The sequence below is a fragment of the Cynoglossus semilaevis genome, chromosome 5 (genome assembly GCF_000523025.1).
Source record: "Cynoglossus semilaevis isolate Cse_v1.0 chromosome 5, Cse_v1.0, whole genome shotgun sequence".
NCBI lineage: Eukaryota > Metazoa > Chordata > Actinopteri > Pleuronectiformes > Cynoglossidae > Cynoglossus > Cynoglossus semilaevis.
In genome coordinates, this window is record NC_024311.1 from 15,401,902 (window position 1) to 15,411,449 (window position 9,548).

General features: G+C 41.2%; 3 protein-coding genes across 3 annotated transcripts; 2 read left to right on the plus strand and 1 right to left on the minus strand.

Annotated features, from left to right (window-relative positions):
* Positions 1-20: 20 nt before the first annotated feature.
* LOC103379264 (rho-related GTP-binding protein RhoU-like) lies at positions 21-2,249 on the minus strand. Its single transcript, XM_008310753.3, has 3 exons — positions 1,694-2,249; positions 1,351-1,409; positions 21-352 (listed from the first exon to the last, which is right to left on the minus strand). Exons 1-3 carry the CDS (start codon positions 1,962-1,964, stop codon positions 131-133), a joined length of 552 nt encoding a protein of 183 aa, XP_008308975.2. The 5' UTR covers positions 1,965-2,249; the 3' UTR covers positions 21-130.
* A 91-nt stretch (positions 2,250-2,340) lies between these two features.
* On the plus strand, positions 2,341-5,432 carry pdcd2 (programmed cell death 2). The gene is made up of 8 exons (XM_008310749.3): positions 2,341-2,761; positions 3,129-3,237; positions 3,456-3,512; positions 3,607-3,795; positions 3,931-4,089; positions 4,181-4,281; positions 4,370-4,483; positions 4,594-5,432. The coding sequence occupies exons 1-8, from the start codon at positions 2,561-2,563 to the stop codon at positions 4,774-4,776; spliced, it is 1,113 nt and encodes a 370-aa protein (XP_008308971.1). The 5' UTR covers positions 2,341-2,560; the 3' UTR covers positions 4,777-5,432.
* A 149-nt stretch (positions 5,433-5,581) lies between these two features.
* LOC103379260 (uncharacterized) lies at positions 5,582-9,459 on the plus strand. Its single transcript, XM_008310750.3, has 12 exons — positions 5,582-5,938; positions 6,014-6,230; positions 6,780-6,854; positions 7,048-7,105; positions 7,240-7,304; positions 7,396-7,455; positions 7,652-7,770; positions 8,001-8,172; positions 8,260-8,345; positions 8,541-8,963; positions 9,125-9,226; positions 9,336-9,459. Exons 1-11 carry the CDS (start codon positions 5,841-5,843, stop codon positions 9,192-9,194), a joined length of 1,443 nt encoding a protein of 480 aa, XP_008308972.1. The 5' UTR covers positions 5,582-5,840; the 3' UTR covers positions 9,195-9,226; positions 9,336-9,459.
* Positions 9,460-9,548: the final 89 nt, after the last annotated feature.

Sequence of the window (9,548 nt, forward strand, 5' to 3'; positions counted from 1 at the left end):
TGATTTTCACTTTCATATACAGTACAGCCAAAAACTTTTGCCAGCCGATATTATCGGACCTCCCTAATTAATACCCGTCTTTCAAGCAGATGTATTTATAGTATGTCTCCATCCTAAATTAAACAACACCTCAGTCTAAAACCACAGTCCAACACTCGCTCACCTTGACATCTCCTCGGAGGTCACACTGAGTCCCCACGAGGACAATGGGAGCAAATGGGGCACGACTGCGGATTTCTGGGACCCACTTATCGGGAACATTCTGGAAGGAGACAGGACTGACGACACTAAAACACAGCAGGAAGACATCTACACTGGAGAAACACAGCGAGCGCAGTCGGTCGAACTCCTCCTGGGAAAGACAGAGACGGACACTGTCTTTGAGAGAGTGGCAGATAATTAAATAAAAACAGATTTTTTGTCAACGTGCAGAATTTTGAGCAACCGCTGCAGCAGCAGCCCAGTGTCCTGTCTGTCCCTGGACAATGGGACAATGGAGTCGACGTGGAAAGGAAACAGTGAAAGAAGAGAAAGAGGTGATAAATTCAAAGAGGAGAAGAAACAGGAAAGATTCAGAATTAGACCCACCAGCAGAGCAGGAAACACCACTTCCTCTGTGTCAGGAACTGTGTGTGTGTGTGTGGGAGAGAGAGAGAGAGAGAGAGTGTGTGAAAAGAAAGGGTTAGCTAGGACATTTTTTTCCTGATACTAAAGAAAGGTTTAGCTAGGACATTTTTTTCCTGATACTGAGTGATCTGTTCATTATTATCCACTGAGTAATCATGTTTGTTTCCTGTCCTGTCTAGTCTGTGTGTGTGTGTGTGAATCTGTACGGCTACACTTGTAGGTGTGTTTTTTTGGGGGATGGGGGTGGGTGTGGGGGTGTTGTCAGGACATTTTGTCCTTTTGGAGACATATTTATGGTCCAAACTAGGAGACGAGGCATTTCGAGATATTAAAGTATAATTTGGAGTTAGGATTAGGATTAGGATTAGGATTAGGACTGAGTTAGTGTCGAGGTTAGGATGAAGATGAGACTTAAATGTGTGGTAGTTGGAGTCAAGGTTTAAAAAATGCAAGTCATGAAAACCAGTGTGTGTGTGTGTGTGTGAAAGTGTTTTTTTGTTTGTTTGTTTGTTTGTTTGTTTTTTTTGTTGTTTGTTTTGTTTTTTAGCCTCATCCGTGTAGCGTTGATTCTCCACTATACAAAAAAGTCAGTTTTGTTCGGTATATGATTCAGGATATGGACAAAGAAATAAAGAAGGAAATGCTGACCTTGAGGCATTGTTTCTAACTTAAATAAAGCACTGACAGGAAGTGTGTGTGTGTGTGTGTGATGACATCACCCACCTGCCCAGCTGTATCACAGAGTTGTAGTTTGACCAGCAGCCCCTCCACTGACACCACCACTACACACAAAGCCATAATAAAAAAACACACCCAGTTGTTGGTGTTAAAGAAGGTTCACAGTGATGCTGAGAAGTAACATGTGGATGTTGTTGACCAGAGGAGGGCGCTCTTCAACTTTTTTTTAATGGATTATACTGAATCCTGTTTTGTTCAGTAATATTTACTTAAATAAGTTGCATATAAGTGAGTTTTACTTTGTTTTTTTCTACAGAAAAAAAACACAATGTGGCAGAAAACACTAAATACTAAAAAAAATAAAACATTTCTGTCGTCTGTGCTTCACCTGAGAAGTTGTCGTAGGCGGTCGGGACATACTCTGTGGGGTAACCGTTGGTGGTGTAGCTGACCACCAGGCTGGTTTTCCCCACAGCTCCGTCCCCCACCAACACGCACTTCACCCGTCTCTCCTCCGCCACCGCCGCGGCTCCTGTCATGGATTTCCCGGTTGTGCTCGATCCCCTTTCCCGCGGCTTCTGAGCTTTTCTCCTCGGTGGAACAGGCGGCGGAAAGAGAGACATCGGTGCCGCGGAGCTGCCATCGTCCCCGGGAAGCATCAGGACACCGAGGACAATTTTACATCTTTGTTTTGACCCTGTTGTCCCACCGTTGACTTCGTTGTTGAAATCCCACAGACAGTTCAAGTCATTGACGGTAGATAAAGTCCGACTCTAGCGAAGAAGTCAACCCTAACTGATCTGTTTACTACAATGATAAGGTGACGTCAGAGGGTCAGTGTCAACTCCAGACACATCCTCTCTCTCTCTCTCTCTCTCCCTCTCTCGCTCTCTCTACTTTTTTTCTGGTCAGATTTTAGACTCGTTGTCATGGTTGCTATATTTTTTTCCCGTACTTTTAGCCATTTCTCACTTCTTTATTTTATTTTTATTTTATTTTGTTTATTACCGTGTCATCGATTACGGTGTGCTTATTTTATAATATAATATTATTACATTATAACATCTAAAACACTCTACAATAAGGAATTCTTGGAGTCGGAACTATTCGTCTTCCGTGTTGTTTCCTTACGGACGCTATTCGCGATCGCGCCACGTGTGTTTTGGTGACAGGTCTTGTTACAGAAGTCAGACTTGTACTGACAGTAGTACAGTATATTTGTTAACTCGGACAGGTCGGTGTCGTTTACGGCAGTATGTCCGCTGATAGTAACGTGTCCGCGGCTGCGGAGGTTGTTCTGGGTTTCCTGGAGGAGGCCGAGCGCTGGCGGCTTCTCTCGCCGCAGTTCCCCAGTAAAGTTGGTGGGAAGCCGGCGTGGCTCAGCCAGAGAGGCCTGCCTTCGGCGGAGGAGCTGGAGTGTGAGACCTGTCACCTTCCCATGGTTTTTCTGCTGCAGGTCAGAGAAGTTTTTCTGTACAATTAAATCTCCCAAATAAAGTGGTTGATTTTTAAATGACGTTCTGCTCATGTTTTTCATGTTTATTCTTGTAAAACTTCGAAAAAAGTGGACAAATATATAAACGGCGTTTATATGCGCATTAAAAGGGTAATATATATACACACATGCATCTATATATTACATATATAGAAAAAAGTAATGATTTTTTAAATTATTTTACACATTGCAAATACATTTATTTCTTGATTTGTTGAAAGTAGTTATATATATATATATATAACCGATAAAGTTTTTATATATTTATTTATATAGTAAATGGTACATTTTTTTCTTGCTCAATTTTTTTTTCTTATTTTCATTTCAGGTGTACGCACCCATCTCTGGTCAGGACAGGAGTTTCCACAGATCTCTGTTTCTCTTCTGCTGCCGGACTCCTGAGTGCTACACACACAACAGCAACCACTGTATGAAAGGTGTGTCAATAATCACCAACAACTGTTACGATACAAAGCTGTCTGAATATTGAAAACAATTCACTTGTCTTAAATCTTCAATAAGTCATTTATAAATGACAACTTTAGAATATTTACAGTTGCAGTGAATGTGTGAAAAGAACAGGCTTATGTTTGTGTTTGTAACTTTTTAAAGTATTATTATTATTATGATTAATATGATAATTATTATTATTCAGTTTTTAGAAGTCAACTTCCCAGGAAGAATGAGTTCTACTCCTATGACCCTCCGCCAGGTCTGTAACCACAGACGTGTTCTTCTTGTCTCTACTGCAGAATACTGTGTTCTTTTTTTTGTGGCATGGATTTGATTGGTCAATGTCATTTCAGAGGAGGACCTTCCCAGCCACCCTGAGTCTGACCAGGGTGTGTTGCCTGTTTCTGGGATTAAACTCTGTTGGGTGTGTGGTTCCCCCGGGAGCAAAGCCTGTTCTCGGTGCCACGCAGTGACTTACTGTGGAAAACACCACCAGACAATCCACTGGAAACACACTCACAAGACCCAGTGTGGCAGTCGAGGTGCGTGTTTGTTTCACTGTCGCACGTGGATAAAAATGCATAGTTGTCTTGTAGTGTCAACGCAACAATTTCTTCACAACAAATACTGAAGTGCTTTCACCACTCTGACATTTGTTTCTGTGGTCGTCTTTGTAGAGGCCTCTGAAAATACAACTTCTTCCTTCCTTTTCCCTGAATCTGAGTTGATCACTGAGCCTGAAGAAGATGAGGAGGCAAGAAAAGAGGACGGGGAGGAAAGAGACACTGAAGAAGGGAGTGATCAGAGGGATGTGGATTGCCCGTCGTTGGCAGACGGTAAGTTTTTAATAATATGAAACAGACACACTGGGTAAAAAAAGAGACAAACATGATCCTTCATCGATTCATTTTCATGTAATTTCTGTAGCTCTGCCAGAGAAAGACCTGGAGGAGATGGCGTTGGGTGAGACAGAAGACATGAAAATGTTTCAGAGGTTTAAAAAGAGGATTTCATCAGAACCACACCAGGTAAATAAAAATAAAAATCAAATCTAAATGTAAAGACAAAGATCAGGATGTCACTCAACCATACGTGGCTTCATTGTTGTTGTTGAAGGTGCTGCGGTACAGTCGGGGCGGTTGCCCTCTCTGGGTTTCATCTCAGCACATCCCATCGGAGCAAGATATCCCAACATGCACCTGTGGTGCCAAAAGGACTTTTGAATTTCAGGTAGTAACTGATTTCTTCACACTGCGTGGTTCTGACTTAGCGTTTGTAAATGTGTCTGGAAGTTAAGCCCCATAAAACTTCAGTTTGTTTTTGTCTTCGTCTTCGTGCAGGTGATGCCCCAGCTGTTAAACAGTCTCTCCGTGGACTCCACAGGACTGAGCATCGACTGGGGCACTCTGGTGGTCTACAGCTGTTCTGTCAGCTGTGATACCCAGGTCCAGTACTGCCCAGAGTTCATCTGGAAGCAGGACTTTAATGTGGATCAACACACAGAGATAAAACCGACTGTTTGACCGTAACAACACCGAGTTAATGTTGCTACGACTGTGATCGCTCTATAACATAGACCTCCACCTTCATGGTTTGTCTGAGAGTTTGTTTCATTTCACTGAGGTGAAAACTGAACTTATAAACAATGGACTCTGAAGAAGACTTTTTTGGTTGACGTACCAGCCGAAAACTGTTTTGTCATTTAACCAGGATGAACGTCCATCGTAACCTCAACACATGCACAGTGAAGCTCATGTTAAACAGTCATTTTAAACAAGAACCAGTGAGTCTCCTGAATGTTACAATGTAACTATAATGTCCATTTATTTTGTTTTATTATTAGTGCTTAAAAGAAGTATTACATATATATGTATATGTATGTATACATATGTGTATATGTGTACATTTATGTATATATGTATACATATATGTACATGTGTATACATACAGTATATATGTACATATATATACAGTATATTTACACATATATGTACTGTATATATATATATATATGACATGTCTTATTCCTCATCATTTTTCCAGCGTCTTCCTTCCTTTTTTCCCAGCCATCTTATACCAAAAGCTTCAAAGCCGTTGTCTTCCGGTTCTAAGAACTACAGTCTTTACACAGTGGCATAAAGTCAACATTGAATAAAACATACCTTGAATTTACATAAAAGGAAAATCTAAAGACTGACTGTTTCCTTTAATGTCTGATTGGTATTTTATTCCTTGTCACAGCTTTTTGTTGTTTTGTTTGTTTCTATGGCGGTGTTTGATCTCCTGTGATTAACAGCTGCTACCTTAGCACAGAGGAAGAGGAAGAAGAAGAGCTGCAACATTACAGAAAACAAAAGTCCAGGTGAAGCTCAAACACAGTAATGACGAGGCATCAACAAAACAGGAGATGAAACAAAGGACAAGGAGGACAATGAAAACAATGTCATGTGACCAACCTGTCTTTAACTCTGGGAGAAACAGAAGAAAGAAAGAAAGTTCAGTGAAGATACAACACAAACGTCAGCTCTTATTACTGTAATTTAAATCCTTTAAATTTTACACACAAACATTTTTAAGTGAACTGACAATGTTGAACGAACACAAGAGGAGGACGACGTCTCCTGAGGCCTCGCAAATGGAGTTAAGGGCGAATAGAGCCAGGACGTACGCGTCCAGATCGTCCAGGTGATGGACGTTTCTCGATCATTTGCTCCGACCTTATGTTGTAACATAATGTGTAACATTTATCTTCTGTGGTAGTGCCAGAAGTTTGTCTCCGAACAACTCCTCAACAAATCCCAGGATCTTCGTTCCTCCCAAACCATCCACCAGGAGTCGCTCCAGCCCGTGGCCGTCCCTGTCTTTTGGGCCCGTGAAAGAACCCAGTGATTTTGTGAAGGAAGTTCTGCTGAACACATCTGACGGTGCCAACAACCCCAGAGCGCTGGAGGTCATCACACTGTTTGAACAGTTACAGGTACTCTACAAATCAAACAGTCTGACCTTAATCATAGAGGAGCACTTTTTATACAGCAGGTGGCAGCACAAGGTGTTTTACATATAGTGGTTCCATTTTCTAACACAGGTGTGAGCAAACTTTTTGGGCCACAGTGGGTCCTAAAATTTGATGGGGGGCGGGTCAACAGCAGATAGGTGCAGTTAGTAAAGGCTAAAATGCTTTTAGCGTTTTTTATGCCATCTATTGGGGAAATGTGGGCATTGCAGTGGGAAGGCAGAAATGCTGTATAATGAATATAGAAATTAATAACTTAATTTAGTCCTGATTAAAAAGCCAAATGGGCTTTATTTGCCCATGCTTCGTGTAGTGGTTAGCATTCTTGCCTTGGAAGCAGAGAGTCCTGGGTTCGATTCCCAGAGGTGCCAACAACATGCTTGATTGTTAATGCTCTTCTATTGAGTTTCCCCTGTTTGTTACTTTTTCTTCACACCATGTCTTTTCTGATGCTGCAGCTCCTCCTGTTTGTTACTTCTTTCTCCTCACACCATGTCTTTTCTGATGCTGCAGGCAAACAACAAAAAACTGCAGTCCATGTATGCTGAGGCCAAAAACACCATTGATTCTTGTCGTATGAAATCAGAGGTAAATGATGAAGTGAGGCTTTAGCTGACCTACAGTACTGTTATGGGATCCACTGGGTTTTAATGGTAGTAATAAAATAAATACTCATCAGTTAATCTAATTATAGTACGTAACAGAACTTTACCAAGACGCTAATAAAGAAAATCCAACAACGTCTGTGTTTGGAAGTTCATGACCCTGTGATTGTTTTCAGACTCAGGACCCGGCGCTCGTCTCGGCCTCTTGTCCAGATCAACACTGTGTTCATTTTGGTAGGTTTCACCACAGCAGAGTTGAATTCACTCTGAGGTCAGAATGTAACATGTTTGTTTGTGTGTTTTTTTTTCTTCCTTATATTAAATGATCAGTTTTTGTTTCTTTTTTCTTCCTTATATTAAATGATCAGACCCCAACACTGAACAAAGTCTGGTTCAGAGTCTCAAAAGTCAAGCCAACACTTTGGTCCAGCAGGTGACTGACACTGTGACAGATGTTCTAAACCTGTTTGTTAATGACAGAAGTGTCTGAAGGGAAATGCCTTTGTTTTGTCTTTCACACTCAGCTGTACACGTTTCTGGATCTACTGAGAGAAAAAACATGTCAACCCTCTGAATACATAAAGGTAAGAGAAAACTGAAAAGCTGTTTAAGCTGGAATGGACATCGACTTTGGTGAAAAATGTTTTAAATTAATGTTCACGGGTGACATATTTCTGGTTCTTTTGGTCGTTACTACCTGGGTTTCTCTTTGTCAGATTAACTTTTGAGTTTTAACTGCATAAATGAAATGAGAAAAAACATTTCAACACCGTCCTGCAGGGTCTCCTACAGCTTGTTGAAGAGCTCAACGCCTTGGAAAAGCGCTACCTAATCAGGAAGGTTGAACACGAACTCCATCAGCAGCAGTGTAAAAACATAACAGCATTTGACAGTGAACGGTGAGACATACTGTACACTCAGGAAAATAGGAATAATAGATGGTAGAATTTGAAACTTTAAAAATCTGCCTGGATTCAAGATAATACACAATAGATGTTAGAATTTAAAATTTTAAAAATCTGCCTGGATTCAAGATAATTTTCTAGAATTTTTTATCACATCCTTAAGTTTGAAAAGCTCCAGACTGGAGGTCATTGTACATTTTAACCTGTGTCCTGTTCCATTTCAGGGCCTTAGAGCAGCTGATCTCCCAGCTGAGACTTCACATGGAAGGGTTGAAGGAACAGGTGGAACACATGTTCCAGGAAAATACCACCAGGGTGCTAACCCCGTCTCAACACCCTCAACCGTCACCTCCCTCTGTACGAACGGATGTGGAAGAAACTTGGAAATACTCACAGGTAAAAAAAATCTCCACAGGGCTGTGGTTCTATGTTCTGGTCATCACAACAGTGTTTTTTTAAATTTTTTTTTTTTTTTTCTCAAAGGGGGACAGTGCATTTGCTGGCTCTGAGAGCGTCCGATTGACTCCTGCTGCAGCTCACCATCCTCACCACCAGATGTCCTCGCAGTGGTACTGCTACAAATTATTTTTCTTAAAACGAGCAAAATAGATTTATTATTATTATTATTATTATTATTATTATTATTATTATTATTATTATTGCTACTGCGTGTAATTCAATTTTACTATTTTTAATGATTAAAGCAGATCAGGATGAATGGTTATGCGCTTTATTTGAACTAAATCTAACTGCATTTGCACCAGTGACCTGGGGCAGCTGCTACACCACTTCACTCTGTACATGACCAACCTCAGAGAGAGGCTGGAAAAGGCTCTACAGGAGCAGCCTGCCCGGACGGTTCCTCCTCCATCTCATCAACCCAGGCCTTCACCTACTCCTCCAGATAAGGACAAAACATGGAGGCTCTCAAAAGTCAAACACCCGTTATTACACCCAGAGACCAGGCAACAACGCTCTATGTGGGTCGATCCATCTGGGACTGAACCGAACTACCAGGAATCCCCCGCTGACAGCAGCGTACAGTGGAGCAACGCGACAGATTCACCGCCACATGGACCATCCGTTCAGTCTCGGCCAACCTCAGCCATTCCTCCAGGTCACAAATGGCAGAATGACTGGAGGAAATCCAACTGGAACGGTCCTGGCCACCAGATGGCGGCACAATCGTGAGTCTACACGCACACGCTGAAATAAACGATACAAAATACAAAACGTCTATGATAGTTGCGGTTAGCCTGATGAGGTTTCGCGAAACTGTTTCAGATTTTTTTTTTACTTTTATACAATGATAATAATAATATTATTAATTCAGTCTGATTTCCTGCAGGGCTGATCGGAGATCCTTAACTGAAGAATTTCACGAATTCAGTCGAACAGCCTGGACTCCACTGGTATAACCCTCTGTCATGGATCAAAACCAACAGAAATAGTGAGTAGATTAATGGTGAAAAGTGGCAAAAATAATTGATCAAAATTAGCATTGCTCTTGCTGTGGGTGGCCCTCGGTCATTTCTGTGTTATGTGTTTCTCCATCAAAGGGTCTTTGTCTCCTTGTGGTCATGGGCAGAAGACAATGGAAGAGACGGTGTTTTCAACTGAAAGGTTTTACACCACAGGAGTAAAAGCTCTGCTCACTTTCTGTTCAGAGGAGTGCAAAAGTTGAATTTTAGATTTATTTTTGATGTTACCCTAAGTTCAGTTTTATTGATATATTCTTCATTGATATATATATATATATATATATATATATA

What these genes read in the sequence shown, in the direction of transcription:
- LOC103379260 (XM_008310750.3), top strand. Translation starts at nt 5,841, where the DNA reads ATGTTGAACGAACACAAGAGGAGGACGACGTCTCCTGAGGCCTCGCAA. An exon ending in ACAGCATTTGACAGTGAACG is followed by an intron (nt 7,771 to 8,000) that starts GTGAGACATACT and finishes GTTCCATTTCAG; the next exon opens with GGCCTTAGAGCAGCTGATCT. An exon ending in CACCAGATGTCCTCGCAGTG is followed by an intron (nt 8,346 to 8,540) that starts GTACTGCTACAA and finishes CATTTGCACCAG; the next exon opens with TGACCTGGGGCAGCTGCTAC.
- pdcd2 (XM_008310749.3), top strand. Translation starts at nt 2,561, where the DNA reads ATGTCCGCTGATAGTAACGTGTCCGCGGCTGCGGAGGTTGTTCTGGGT. An exon ending in GACCCAGTGTGGCAGTCGAG is followed by an intron (nt 3,796 to 3,930) that starts GTGCGTGTTTGT and finishes TCGTCTTTGTAG; the next exon opens with AGGCCTCTGAAAATACAACT. An exon ending in TTGCCCGTCGTTGGCAGACG is followed by an intron (nt 4,090 to 4,180) that starts GTAAGTTTTTAA and finishes TAATTTCTGTAG; the next exon opens with CTCTGCCAGAGAAAGACCTG.
- LOC103379264 (XM_008310753.3), bottom strand. Translation starts at nt 1,964, where the DNA reads ATGCTTCCCGGGGACGATGGCAGCTCCGCGGCACCGATGTCTCTCTTT. An exon ending in CGCCTACGACAACTTCTCAG is followed by an intron (nt 1,410 to 1,693) that starts GTGAAGCACAGA and finishes CTTTGTGTGTAG; the next exon opens with TGGTGGTGTCAGTGGAGGGG. An exon ending in TCTGTGATACAGCTGGGCAG is followed by an intron (nt 353 to 1,350) that starts GTGGGTGATGTC and finishes TGTCTTTCCCAG; the next exon opens with GAGGAGTTCGACCGACTGCG.